The sequence below is a fragment of the Perognathus longimembris genome, chromosome 18 (assembly GCF_023159225.1).
Source record: "Perognathus longimembris pacificus isolate PPM17 chromosome 18, ASM2315922v1, whole genome shotgun sequence".
Classification (NCBI taxonomy): Eukaryota; Metazoa; Chordata; class Mammalia; order Rodentia; family Heteromyidae; genus Perognathus; species Perognathus longimembris.
This window is the reverse complement of record NC_063178.1, coordinates 28,134,517-28,149,965: the sequence shown is the minus strand read 5'-3', so window position 1 is coordinate 28,149,965 and position 15,449 is coordinate 28,134,517. Positions and strand designations below refer to the sequence as shown.

The following is a 15,449-nucleotide window of genomic DNA, read 5'->3' as shown; positions in this document are numbered from 1 at the left end:
ATCGAACCTAGGGCCTCGTGTATCCGAGGCAGGCACTCTTGCCACTAGGCTATATCCCCAGCCCCAAGCCATTGATTTTTGAGTCCTTATTTTATATCCTGCTACTTTGCCAAAATTTTGGATCTGCTGAAGTAGATTGGGAGTAGTCTATGGGGTTCTTTAGATATGGGATCATGCCATCTGCAAAGAGAGAGAGTTTCACTTCATCTTTTCCTATTTGGATGCCCTTTATGTCTTCCTTTTGCCTTATTGCTCTGGCTAGGAATTCTAGTACTATGTTGAAGAGGAGAGGGGAGAGACGATAACCTTTTCTTGCTCCTGATTTTAGAGGACATGGCTTTTGCTTTTCCCCGTTAAGAGTAATGTTCATTGTGAGTTCTTCCTAGACAGCCTTAATTATATTCAGGAATGTTCCCTGGAATCCTAGTTTCTCCAAAGCTTGTGTCATAAATGGGTGCTGGATTTTATCAAATGCTTTTTCTGCATCTAGTGAAATAATCATGTGGTTCTTGGCCTTGCTCCAGTCGATGTGGTGGAACATGTTGATTGACTTGCATATATTGAACAAGCTCTGTATACCCAGAATTAATCCAGTTTTGTCATAGTGTATGATGTTTTGATGACTTGTTGAAGTCGATTGGCCAGAATTATTTTGAGAATTTTTGTGTAAAGGTTCATCAGGGTAATCAGTCTATAATTTTCTTTACTTGATGAGTCCCTGCCAGGTTTGGGGATAAGGGTTATACTGGCATCATAGAATGTGTTTAGTAGTGAACTTTCACTTTAAATTTCATTAAAGAGTTTGAGAAATATTGGTGTGAGTTCTGTTTTGAAGGCCTTGTAGAATTCTGCAGTGAATCTATCTCGACCTGGGCCTTTCTTGGATGGGAGATCTCTTCTTGCAGTTTCTATTTCAATGATGGATATGAGTCTGTAAGGTTTAAATCTTCATAGTTTAGTTTAGGCATATCAATTTTGGCTAGGAATTCGTCCATTTGTTCCAAGTTCTCAAATTTTCTGGCATAAAAGTTTGCAAAATAGTCCCTTATTGTGTTCTGAATTTTGTTTTTTTCTGTGGTGATGTTACCTGTTTTATCTCCTATCTTGTTTATTTGGGTATGCTGCTTTTGTTTTTCTGGTCAGATTTGATAGGGGTCTGTCTATCTTGTTAATTTTTTCAAAAAACCAACTCTTAGTTTTGTTGATTCTTTTGATTTTTTTTTATTCCATGTCATTTAATTCGGATTTAATTTTAATTATTTGCTTTTGCCTATTGGCTTGGGGTTTGGCTTGTTGTTTCTTTTAAGGAGGCTTAAGGTGCGTTTCTCCAGTTTGTTGATGTAGGCACTCAGAGATATTAATTTTCCTCTGAGTACTGCCTTTGCTGTGTCCCAAACAAGCTGGTACTTTGTGTGCTCATCTTGGTTTAATTCCATAAACATTTGATTTTCTGTTCTAATTTCTTTAATGACCCACTGGTGTTCAGCAATGTGTTGTTTAGTTGCCATGAATTGTAGTATTTTCTATGATGGCTGTTTGAGTTGAGCTCTAATTTCATTCCATTGTAGTCTGAGAGAATGCAGGGAATAATTTTGATACTTCTGAATCTGTACAGATTTGCTTTGTGCCCTAAGATGTGATCTATTTTGGAGAATGTTCCATGTGCTGCTGACAAGAATGTATATTCTGGTGTTGCTGGATGGAATATTCTGTAGATGTTGGTTAAGTCTAGTTGGTCTATGCAGTTGTTTAGTTCTGAGATTTCTTTGCTCAGTTTTTGGCATGTTGATATGTCCAGAGGTGACAGTGGAGTGTTAAAGACTCCAACAGTCAATGTGTTTGGATCTATGAGTGTTTTTAGAGACAGTAGTGTTTGTTTGATGAAGTTGGGTGCTCCTATATTTGGAGTGTAGATATTTAAGATGGTTATATCCTCCTGTAGGAGAGATACCTTTATTAGGATGTAGTAACCTTCTTTGTCACTTCTTACTATTTTTAATTTGACGTCAATTTTATCTGATACTAGGATTGCAACTCCAGCCTGCTTATGGGTGCCGTTTGCTTGTTAGACTTTATTCCAGCCTTTCACTTTTAGAAAATGTTTGCTTTTCCTGGGTTGCTGTGTCTCTTGGAGGCAGCAGAAAGATGGATCTTGATTTTTGATCCAGCTTATGAGTCTGTGGGGTTTAATTGGAGAATCAAGTCCATTAATGTTGAGAATTAGGATTAAGAGATGATTATTTGTTCCTTTCATTACAGATATCTTGTTGAAGGCTGTGTCTTTCTCATTCTTGATCTGATATTCCAGTTTTCTATTTAGGGTTCATTTGTCTGTCTATATTTCTTGATTATTTTTCACATATAGGACATCCTTGAAGATGATGCTTAGTGAAATGAACTCCATGTTATGGAAACGCTTGTTATATCACAGTTGTAACTACTTTCAACGTCCCATGTGTATCTGTAGTTTCTAATATTGTTGATGTTCTTGTATCACCTTCCTGTGGTTGTACCTACACTATCTCTGTAATCTTATCTGATATTGGAAACCGTGTATACTGGTATTAGAACTAGGAAATTGAAAGGGAATACCAAAATCGAGAGACACAGGGTAAAAAAAGACAAACAACTACAAAAGCAATACTTGCAAAACTGTTTGGTGTAAGTGAACTGAACACACCATGGGGGGAAAGGGAAAGGGGGAGGTGGGAGGGGGGTATGAGGGACAAGGTAACAAACAGTAAAAGAAATGTATCCAATGACTAACATATGAAACTGTAACCTCTCTGTACATAAGTTTGATAATAAAAATTTGAAAAAATAAAATAAAATTTAGTGTTCACACACACACAAAAAAAGATTTTCTGTAATGCTGGGTTGGGTGGAGATATATTGTTTCAGTTTTTTCTTACTGTGGAAGACTTTTATTTGACCTTTGGCTATGTATAAGAGTTTAGCTGGATACACTATTGTTGGTTGATAGTTATTTTTCTTTAAGGTGTGGCATACTTCATTCCTGGCTCTCCTTGCTTTCATGGTCTCCTTAGAGAAGTCTGGGTTAATTTGGATTTGTTTTCCTTTATATGTGATTATTTTCTTCTCCCTAGCAGTTTTTCTTTCATTGGTCTCTGTTGATACTGTTTTGATCACAATGTGTTCTGGTCCGGTTGGTTTGGTGTTCTAAATATTTCCTGTATCTGAATTGGCCTATTCTTCTGGATATTTGGGGAGTTCTCTGCTATTATTCTGTTGAACATGTTGCCTATTCCATTAACTTCTTGCACTAGGTTTTCCTCGATACCTATTAGCCTCAAATTGTGCTTCCTGATTGTATCTTGGAGCTCATGAAGTGATCAGTTTTGCTGATTGGATTGGTTTTGTATTTGTTGTTGTTGTTGTTGTTCTTTCTCTATAGATTCTAGGGAATCTTCAGTTCCTGAGATTTGATCCTCTACTTCATCTAGCCTGCTCTGTAGGCTAGTTACTTGATTTCAAATCTCCCTTGCTTCTGACTGGTCTTTCTTGATGGCTTCCATGTCTTTACTATAATTTTCCCTTAGGTTCTGAATAGATTTCTTTACTTCATTTATTTGGTTCTGAGTGCTGTCTCTCAAATCTTTTATCTGGGTAGCTGTACATTGGACTCTTGAAGTTCATTTATCTTTCTATTTGTGGAGACCATGAAATCCTCTATTACTTTATGTGTGGATTGATGTATTAATCTTTGGCTTGCCTCCTCATGCTCTAGAATAGTTGTCAGAAGAGATTAAAACTTTTCATTTAACATTTTTATCAGTAGAATTTGTAGAGTATTTTGAGGGTTCTCTTCTAGGTCTTTGATTGACTGCTCTCCTTCCTGCTTGTCTTGAGTGGGAGATGAGATTCCCTGGCTTGCCATCTTCTTGTGCTTTTTCTGCCCTTTTGGATTGGAAATGCCAATTTACAAGCACCTCTGAGCACCGTATAAAACCCTAAGCAGACCTTACCAAACACTTTTGTATGAACCTTAGAAGTTCACATTTATATATAGATGCCTTCTCTCTCTTTTTTGTATACAAAAGCAGATATGGCGTCCCCAAACAATACAATTTTAATATAACAACCAACCCTGAGTCCTGTATTCAGTAGTTATTTACCATTATAACCATATGGGCAATTTTGTTCTTACATTTAGTTCTTTTTGGACTGGTGGGATTTCTCTATGAACCCCTTTGATTCACTCAGATTGAACAGAAATACCCTCTATTTGATTACCATGGTCAATGAAGTCTGGAGGTCCTGGAAGTAAATTTGGGAGTGTAAGTTAGGGGTAGTGAAGAGAATAGAGTAAAATGAATGGGGGATGATGATTTTGATTTAGTGTCAGTGGTGGAGAAGAGTAGAATCAGCAGAAAGAACAAGGTTAAAATGATAGACAATGGAGAGTCAACAGAAAAGAGTAAATGCATTAGTCAAAGGAAACTAATTTTAAGGACAAAATGTAAAAGTAGAAACAAAGAAAAAATACAGGAATACAAACACATAAAACAAAAAAAATGTATAACCAAAAGGCCTAACAAAACAAACAAATAAGAAACAAAAAAAAAGACAAATGACAACTCAAACATGAAGAATAAAAAATTAAAAAGTTTAAAAATATTTTAAAATGGAGTCTTCGTTGTTTGGGTGGGCTCTTTTCAGTCTCTGGTTTCCTTCTGATGGCCTGTAATCTACTTTCCTGCTGCTTTCCTGGTTTGATTTGCTTTCAGTTTGCAGGGGGTGGAACTGCTCTGACCCTCCTCCCCTATTAGTTAAATTCTGGGGCTCTGTGGTTCTCACAGCTTGCAGGTAGGACTTCATTGTCCTCTGTCTTTGGGGATGCTGAACAGTCTTGGAAACCATGGCTCAAGTCTGCTGTGGGGCCACAGCCTTTAACAATTGGCTCTGACTAGGCTGTGGACTCAGCAGGGAGGGGTGCCTCAGGCCTGGTTTACCTTGCTGAAAGCTGCTTGTTCCAGGGGAGGTTCCTACCTCCTGGGTAGGGCAACCTTCTCCTGGGCAGAGCTGGCTGTGGAATTCAGCTTGGGTTGCTAGTGGGAATTGGGTGTCCTCTGTAAAGGGGCTGTTGATCCGTCGTGGGAACCACTTACTCTCCTGTCTGTTTGTTCAATGCTGTCTGTAGTTGCTTGCTGCTTTTGGTTTGATATTAGAAATTCCGGCTGCTGGAGAGTTGGCAGCCTCAGCATCAGTGGGGTGGGGCAGGGCAGGGAGGGGCACCTCCTGCTGGGTTTACCTGAGTCTGTGAGCCTCCCGCCTGGGTGGGGAGACCTTCTCCTGGGTGGAGCTGGCTTTCACAGGTCAGTTTCTCTTGCCCTTTTCAAAGATGGCCCCTTTGTCCTCACTTTCCCTTGGCTGGCTTTAGTTCCAGTCTGGTCTGACCAGGTCTATGCCAGAGTTAAAGATGGCGCTTGGCTCTGGTGGTGGGGGAAGGGCTACCTTCCAGTTGCTGCTCTGTGGGCATGAATGAGAATGTCTTTTGTGGGGTACTCATGCTTTCTCTGGAGTTTCGGCTCGTCCGTGCTCAGCCTGCGATCCGCATCTGTCTGCCGCCATCTGGAGGATTTCTTCCTGGTTGCTGCTGTGTACTTTAGGTGCTTGGAGTGCATGGTGCTGTGCTGTAGCCGCCTGGAGTTCAAACCTCTGTTTTCAGGCCAACAAAGTCGATTTTTCCTTCCTGGCCAGAATCCCTGTTCTGTTATAACTTACTTGGGCTGTCTTTCTAGGAGTAAAAGTTTCTCTGGAGTGGTAAAACTGGGATGTCGGAGGGAGTTTAGCTAGGGCTCTGCTGCTCTACCCTCTTCCTGGAAGTGTTTTTCCCCTCTTTCTATTTCTGATTTTAAGGCAGATGTTTCTTCTGCTGTCTCAATTTTCTGGGGGGTTCTAAGAAGAGTTGTTGACTTTCAAATTCTTTTTTTTTTTTTTAGGACAAAAATCATGATTTTGAATCCTTTTTTACGTGGTTCTAAAGACTACAAGTTTATGTTCCATGTATTCAATAATTATTAAATCTCTATTTCTCTCACTGCAGAGCTATAATGGGCAAGGGGGTGTTTTCATTTGTAACAAAATATGCAAATAGGCTAAATTATTATTAATATAGGCAGCATTGCTATTATTTCTACTTTTATACATTATTAACCTAGATCACTCCCTAAGATCACTGACTGGGGAAGAAATACCCCATTCTGTTTCATTTGATATTTGCTTTCTTTTTAAATAAAATGTCGGTATTTTCAGGTGAAGCCATACACCCAAAAGGATGGAGCAGCAGCTCATTGCACTGTTTTCACCTGTCAGAGGTAGTTAAGGAGCAGAATGCTTGAAGAACAGCTGACAGCAGCTGGCGACCAGTCACATTGTCCTTTCAAGCGTGCATTTTATACAGCAGTTTAGTGAGCTCAATTTTTAATGAAGCCGATGAAGTGATCCTGATATTCAAAGGTGTCCACTCAGAGAACCCAAGTCAGAGCAGTGACTCACTTTTCTATGTTACAGGAACCTGAGGTTTCCCAGTTGCTGCATGAGAACTAAAACAACAACAACAACAAAACCCCCAAAACAACCCTATTCTGTTTTTATAAGTTTTCAGCTAGGAAGCCTAGATACATAAATATTGTTGAAGTCATTGGTCTCCACAATTCTTACTACTCTGCAAATTAACGGTCAACACTTAGACATTTCCTAGTCTTCATCTTCGTTTTTCAATGATTTTCTTCAAGAGGAGTAGGGTGCGCGCATTCCCATCCTGGGTCTTTATCTCAGGGCCTGGATGCTGTCCTTGAGGTATTTTTGTTTAAGGCTAACACACTCTAGCACTTGAGCCATAGCTCCACTTCTAGCTTTTTGGTGGTTAATTGCTGATGAGAGTCTCATGGACTCTGCCCAGGGCTGGCTTTGAACCACAATCCTCAGATCTCAACCTCTTGAGTATCCAGGATTACAATTATAATCCATCAGCCTGTCCAAAGATTTTTTTTAAATAAACGCTAAGAAATTACTTAGCAAAAAACACTTACCATGGGGCAGGAAATGTGGCTTAGCAGTAGAGTACTTGCCTAGCAAGCATGAAGCCCTGGGTTTGATTCCTCGGCACCACATACACAGAAAAAGTCAGAAGTGGCACTATGGCACTAGTGGTAGAGTGCTAGCCTTGAGCAAAAAGAAGCCAGGGACAGTGCTCAGCCCGAGTCCTAGCCCCATGACTGGCAATAAACAAAACACCATGTATTTAATGGAGTAATATATTTGCATTTAGATGACATCATTGTTTTGTTCTAACTTAAAACTTTTTTCCATCCCACATTACATAGACTTGCTTTTATAATAATATAATCTTCATACATAACTTTTATTATAGTATAAGGTTTATTAAAATTCAACATCTAGGATTTTCTTTGATTTCATGGTATATTTATGATAGTTATGATTTAAAAAATTATTACTTTAGGCCAGGTGCTGGTGGCTTACACGTGTTATCCTTGCTACTTAGGAGGCTGAGACCTGAGGATTGTGGCTCTGAGCCAGCCCAGGCAGGAAAGGCCTTGAGGCTCATATCTCCAATTAACCACCCAAATGCAAAGTGGACCTGTGGTAGAGTGCTAGCCTTTAGAAAACAGCTCAGGGACAGCACCCTGAAATTCAAGCCTCACTACTGACAAAAAGTTATGTCATAATAACAATGTTGACCACTGCCTTGTTATGGGTTCATGTTCAACCAAATATTCAAGAAAATTCATCTAACAAAGGTTTTAACAAAGATGTCTCAAATTTCTATTATTCCTCTGACTGGTTTTTCAGTGATATTTGTTTAATGAAATGTAAAATTGAAAACAAATTCAATTAGAATAATTGTATTTCAAGAATTCTAGTAATTTTGCTTTTTTAAGTAGTAGATTTTCAAGGGTATGAGAAATAAATCTTTTCCTGAGACTTACCACATAAAACTGAGAATACAGTTGATAATATTGCTATGGGAAGATAAGAATATATGCTATTATTTTAGGCTTTTGTGCATATCTCACTATATATTTTAAATAAAAGCATTGTGTGAAGAAACATTTGATATAATGTGCTATTGTTCACTATTGATTATATAAATATACATTATTGAAACAACCTACAAAGTATTTGAAAATTATTGAACTGAGTGATGAATTACTGAAGTTAGAAAAAAATGAAATACATGTATGGTTAAGTGGTGAGACAAAATGTGTTGACACTTATTGACAAATGTTATTATTGAGAAGCAAATGAGAAAAGAAGAAAAGGAAGTACAAGATTAGTCAAAGACAAAAAAGACTATATTCAAACAGAAAAATGAACTGTAGATATAGTAAAGAATTAAATACCTACATGCTAAGGTTTCTGGAAAATCAAGGAGCACTAGAATTACATTTTCATGAAATATTTTCAGTATGTTTGTGTATGTATATATATGTGTATATATATGTATGTATATATACTATGTATATATACATATGTGTGTATGCATACATATATAATAATGCTTTTGTCATCCTTACTTATCTTCTTGTATGGGCATTTTTAATTTATTTTAAATTGTTTTCACTGTTGAATACCTACTAAAACTTAATATTCCTTTTAGTTTTGAAGCTTACTCTATACTTCACTGCTTGATTGTTGTATGTGGTTGGAACTTGTACTTTAATATTGAATAGTGACATTAGTTTATCCAGGCAGGCTTTCTGTCTATGAAAATATCAAACATCTTTGGCATATTACTTTGTCTTCTGAAACAACGTGCATAATCTCATAGCCATTTATTATGAGCTTCTTTTTATTTTCCAGAAATAACACCTTTGTCTGACATAGAAAAGTTCATTCGAAGTATAATTTTCTAATTTTGCATCTCTAACTTTTTAGGTATTTCAATGTAGTTGCAGTTTTAATCAGGCCATTTGCTGAATGTAAATTGGAATGGCAAAGCCAATGTAATATCTTTTGATATAATTTTTAATGTTTTATAGTACTGTTGTTTAAATTCAGGGTCTTGTTAGCTCACTAGACAGGTGCTTTCCTACTTCAGCTGTGTCCCCAGCATAACCAGTTTCTACAGAGAAAAAATGTTATTGTCTCTGTGCTGAGTGGCCACATTCACCAACTTCTCATCTGGCTATTCAAATACCGCTAATATACAACTATAAAGTACCATTTCTTCTGATTATGTTCATTTCAGGTGTACATCATTGAGGAATCAGGACTAAACATCCTGGTGTGGTCATTGATGAGAAATGAAAGACTGGAATGGACCTATGGGCATGTACATCTTTCCAGTAACAGTCCATTTAAGGTGGCATTTGAAGCTGATTTGGGTGGCAATGATATCTTTATTGCTCTCGATGACATCTCTTTCACTCCAGAGTGCATGTCTGGAGGTAAGTGACTGTTTCTATATTGAAATATAGGATTCTTGGGAGATTCAGAGAAGAATTACCCATACAATGAAGATTGCAAGTATATAGAGTAAGAGATAAACCCGGTCTCTACCCCACATACTGGGTCATGTTAATGTTGTAGTAAACTTGTTACAGGAAGCCCTTAGGAAAGGTATTCCATTAAATGTAGCACTCTACCACTTGAACCATGACTCTGCTTCCAGCTTTTTGGTGGCTAATTGGAGCTAAGAGTCTCATGGACTTTCCTGCCTAGGCTGGTTTTGGATCCTGAGATCTAAGCAACCTAAGTAGTTAGGATCATAGGCACAAGTCACCGGTGCCCATCCATGGCTTTTTGTTGTCGTTTGTTTGCAAAATTGTTCTTAACTCAGGCAGGCACTCTATCACTTAAACCCCATTTCTGTCATTTGGGGTTTTAAATTTTTTTCATACAAGTATCATGTTGAGCTCAGACTTTAGTCCTCTTAATTCTCTGTGTCATTTCATCAAAATATAAAGTGCTGATTGGAAGCATTTGGTTAACCAATCCTCTCTGTTCCCATGCGAAAGTTGCAGTACTCTATCATCCCTAATTTCCACATCACTCTTCTCTGGACTATTTCTTTTCTCCTTTTATCATAATCAAACTTGAAAGGCTGGAACATTTAGGACAACTTACAGCATGGACCAAAAACAGTATATCTACTATTTTTAGTCTAATGTCATATGGGAGAAAGACAAAGACAGAGAGACCAAGGGAGATCTGAATGCAGAAATGCATACAAGTTACAAAAAAGAAAAATGCTTAAAGGTTCCCACTTGTTTGCTCTTTAGTACAAATTCTGTCTTCTTTCTCTGCCTCTGTCTATAAAAATGATCCTTTCAAAGAGGACCTTTTTCTTCTCTATAGTCTATGTCCTCTATCTCCAGGACTCTGGTCCTTTTGCTTGTCAGGAGGAGAATGTCACCTGTCTTGTCTACGCTGGAGTAAATCTTTCTCCATTTTCAAGAGCAGAGGAAAAGCTGCCTTCTTCAATATTTTGCCCTTAATCCTCTCCACAAGAACCTGCCCTCTGCTTCAGATTCTCGATAGCTTAAAGGTGCACTTTCATATAATATATGTCACAATGTATTTTCTGTTCTTTGTGGTTTGTTTCTTTGTCCATTTCTTGTTTGACCACACTGAAATATCCCCACTAACATCACTCTGATTTTAATTGTTAGAGATTTTCTTTTCATGTTTGTGTTATTTTGTGGATTTGGAATTTTGCATAGCAAATGGTATTTGATGGTGATAGCTGTGACTGAGAAAGCTGTGAGGTAGATTTCAAGTCACTATGCTGCATTATATATGATAGCAAATGTAGATAATATTTTAAAGTGTGAATTTTAATGCATAGCTCATTATTATAATATTGGTTCGGTGAGTGATTCATAAAATGGCCTCATTTTAAAATGAATACTAATGAATAATGACTAAAATGATGAAGGAAAGTGGTTTTCAGACATTCTTGATTCGTTTGCTGGATTATAAAATATTATTCAGCTTTAAAGCTATTATTGTGGGCCATGAAGCTCTCAAAATCTTTTTGAGAATAGAGTAATTCTGCTTTACTCCTGGAAGGGGAATGAGATTTGCAGGCAAAACATTAGAACCAGAAAATGGCATTAAAGCTAATACCGGGTAGACTCAAGGGAGAAAATCCCAACAACCTTTAGGAGACTCTGCCTACTAAGTAAGGGGTGGGTCTTTTTTGATTTCCTGCTGATCTTGAGGCTGAAAGAATGTAGTTGCATTAAGAAGCAGAGAGCCAAATGACAACTATGAAAAACATCACATTCACTGCATTTGATAAGGCCCTCCGATTGAGTCTGAAGATAAAACACAAATCATTACTCCACATCTTTGTCCTAAAGATGAGAGTATTTCATGTGATTAGTGATAATAAGTGTGTAAACATGTAAATGTACAGACTTTTTACATACCCATAATGCATAGGCAAATATGTATGCAATGTACATTTGTAATCAGACATAGAAATAAAAGAGGAACTTGTCATCTGGAAACAATAATCAATTTGTAAATACCTCATCATTTAAAAAAAATTATTATACCCTTGCTGTTTCTTTGCTTCACTCAGAAATGCATCCAAGTATTTTATGAGGCCGACCAAAGCATTAGAGAGATTCAGGCAGGCAGAGTGATCTTGGTCCTATTTGTATTTCTTGAGTGCATACAGTTGATTTTTATTATGATTTTCCTCATTCCCCCAGACATATATGTTGTGGGTTGGAACATAAAGTCAAGTTTTCTGTCTGAAAAGTAACAGAAGAGCATGACTCTGTTTAACTTAAAAAATCTACCTTCACTGAAAGATTTGTTTTCAAATAGAAAAATAAAAATGACTTCCATAGAATGACTGATTTGCTAAAATATTGTATTAACATAAAGGACCATTTTTCCCCAAAAAGATTCTTTGTAAAAGTAGGCAAAGATTGGGACACTTTTTTTCTTGACTCAACCAAGAGTGGCAATGTGTATCATTGTGCCTTGTCACTTCTCATTAGCATAAACTTGCTCAAAACAAAAGACTTGAGGTTATAAAAATGACTACAGTTTGCTTTTTAAAAAGTGGGGAGGCCCAAGGAAGTAATAAATTCATAGCTGGGTCTTTTCTGCTAGGTAGAACACATGATTAACCAGTTCAGAGTTCAGTCTAAGATCCAAAGCATCTACACTTCACCTCCTATCCTTCCTGATTGTATGGAACTAATGTGCTCACCAGATACACCTCCTGTAGGCTTGCACAGTGATATACTTGAGTATACAACTTCTTTTTTTTGGGGGGGGGGGGCAGTCCTGGGGCTTCGATTCAGGGCCTGAGCTTCTTTTTGCTCAAGGCTAGCACTATGCCACTTGAGCCACAGTGCCACTTCTGGCCATTTTCTGTATATGTGGTACTGGGGAATTGAACCCAGGGCCTCATGTATATGAGGCAAGCACTCTTGCCAATAGGCCATATCCCCAGTCCAGTATACAACTTCTTGTTGGTGCTCCCTAGTTTGATCAGCAATCTCCAATCTCCAAGAACCTATTTTTTGTTTAATGGAACAAGATTACCCATAACTACTTAGCATTACTAGTCTTTTTATTATAAAGATGATGTACAAATGGGTTACAGTTACATATGTAAGGTAAGAAGTAATTTTTTTTTTCAAAGTGTTAGCAGCTCCCTTATTTTTTCCCACTTTCTGATGGACTATTAGGAAGGCAGAAAGTAGCCAAATAAATGCTACATGACTTAGTGCTGTTAACTGGATTAATGCAGTGACTGATGATTGTGCTTTGTTGGTCATAGAGGCTGCTGAGCCCTCATCGCACTCAGGTGGTCCCATATGGAAGTGGAGCTGAGGCTCAAGTTGTAGTGTGCTAGCTTTGAGCAAAAAAGTTCAGGGACAGGGCCCAGGACCTGACTTCAAGCCCCAGAACCAACACAGACACATAAAAAATTAATAACTTGACTGGTGCTAAGACATTGGCTGTTAACTTTTGTCAGTAAAGCCTTTCCATTAGAGTACTGATGATGATGGCATCCCATCCTGTCCTTACCCTAGCAAGCCAAGGGAGTAATGCTCACCGGATCATCTGAAGATTCCCAGCCACATCAAGTTTAATGGGGGAAAATATAAATATAGATGATTGTGAATCACATATCAGTTCACCGAATACTGACTAAATACAGTGAACTTTATCCTTCAGTACTCTGAAGAGGCAGGGTTTTGTTTTTGTTTTTTTGGGAGGGAGATGTTAAGAAGAAGTTTTCCTCTGGGAAACGTATTCAAGTCATTTAAAGGATGGATTAGAAGAGAGATGTTTAAGATTATTGTATCTAAGCTTAGAAGTGAAGAGTTTAGACTTGGGGGAATTTTTAAGCTATTAAAGTTGCAGTAGGTATGGACTATCAGTGAACAACATTCAGTTAAACCACATGTATAACCTGGTCTAACTTCACATGTAATTGTGGCAACCTTAGCAGTCATGTCAAATCAGGAACTTTAGCACCATTTGCAATGACAAAGCAGAAATCCCATGGCAAAGAAGAAATAACCAGCAAACACTCTAACATTGTATATTTCTGTAAATTTTCCACCTTCATGTAAGTTTTAGATTATTTGGGGTTTCTGAAGTTAAAACAAAAGTTGTTCAGTTATGCAATTGAAGTCATTTGAAGTAATTTCCCTGGTTTAGATTGGGGAGCAACCTTCTTACCAACACTGATGTAGAGTGAAGGATATCATCTATTGGAGCCACTTTGTGCATTACCTCAGCTTTTAATTTGCTTTCAAGTCTGTAGTTTTCTTGATGTTCTGTTCTGGGGAAAATAGAGAATCCTGATTATGGGCCATTCACACCTCTACCACAATCTGATATTTCCTCTTGCTTACATTGCTCATAGTCCAATGCAGTATTTTTTTTTCTCACTCATGAATAGTTTCATGGCTTCAAGTATGTCTGTGTGAATGCACATGCACTACATGCACAGGTGCATGTATGCAAGGTATGTGCATGTATGTGCACTTGTATTTTGCATGTGTGTTGCCCCTCTTTTGATTAGATTTTAGCTTCAGCCTTGTCTAGTTTCAGATGCTCACTTTGAAAATTATTGCATTCACACCTCCCCACTGTACTGGAGTTTTAGCTCAGGGCCTTATGATGTTCAACTGGCACTCTACTTCTTTGAGCCACATGTCTACGTGGGATTTTTGCAAATTATTTGGAAATGGAGTTTGATGGGCTTTTCTGCTAGGCTGGCGTTGAGTTGTGATCCTTCAGGTCTCAGCCTCCTGAGTAGCTAGGATCATAGGCATATCCCCGACCCACACCGTGTCTGGCTGTAACAATCACTTTCTCGTTGGCATCTGTTCTCAGATTCTTAGCAACTTCCACATTAAGGGCACTGTCCCTGAACACTTTTCATCAGGGCTAACACTCTGTATCACTCAAGCCACTGCTTTTCCTCCAGCTTTTTTGTTGTTGTTGTTGTTGTTTAGTAAATTAGAGATAAGAATCTCAAGTACTTTCCTGGCTGGGCTGATTTTGAATCACAAACTTCGAATCTCAGCCTTCTGAGCAGCTAGGATTCCAGGCATCAGTCATCAGCACCTGGCTTAGCTTTTGATATTGTACTCATGGATAGTGTTGTGACTAACTAAACAAGCTTCTGTCTCCTATATTCCATAAGCTGTCAGTAGATCTCCATGTGTGCCACGTTGTTCTTATGTCCTATATTCAAAATAGAACACTAATTGATTTTCTTTTGGTTTTCCATGACAGATTACTATTTTTCAAGTTGGAAAAATACCCTTGAATTTGTATTCTGTGAGATTGGCTCACACTTGTTATCAAACATACTCAGGAGGTGGAGATCAGGAGTACTGTGGGTCAAGGATAGCCTAAGCAAAAGTTTGTGAGACCCCCTCTTTATCCCTAATTGCATGAGATGGAAAAGCTACATGGGAGGCTGAGATTGGGAGGACTCTGTTTTCAATCTAGTACAGGCACAAAAAAGACTTGAGAATCCATTTCAACAGAAGAAGCTAGATGTTGTAGGGTATATCCTTCTTGCCATTATCCTAGCTATGAAAGAAGCATAAATAGGGGATCTATTTCAAAAATAATCAGAGCAAAAAAATGTACAAAATAAAACCCTGAAAGGACTGCAGGCATGGCTTAAGGGAGAGAGTGCCTTGCTAGAAAGCAGGAAGCTCTGAGTTCAAACCCCAATACTACCAATATATATTATATACATACTGTATGTATGTATATATATATGTATATGTGTGTGCGTGTATGTTCATGTGTACACACATATATACATGAATATTATATACATATTTGCACATAAACAATTCAGAATGAATCAAGAATTCTCAAACATAATGGCAAAAAACTATATTCTCCCCACACACAGTTTTTGTGGTATCTTTTCATGTCATTGAGCTAATAATACCAGA

At 37.9% G+C, this 15,449-nt stretch overlaps 1 protein-coding gene across 1 annotated transcript in view; it reads left to right on the top strand.

Moving 5' to 3' along the window:
• Positions 1 to 15,449, top strand: part of Malrd1 (MAM and LDL receptor class A domain containing 1) — a 475,502-nt gene that overhangs the window by 369,618 nt on the left and 90,435 nt on the right. The window contains exon 33 of the mRNA XM_048367779.1: positions 9,236 to 9,434. Within this exon, the coding sequence (XP_048223736.1) occupies positions 9,236 to 9,434 (199 nt within the window). The remainder of the gene's footprint in view (positions 1 to 9,235; positions 9,435 to 15,449) is intronic.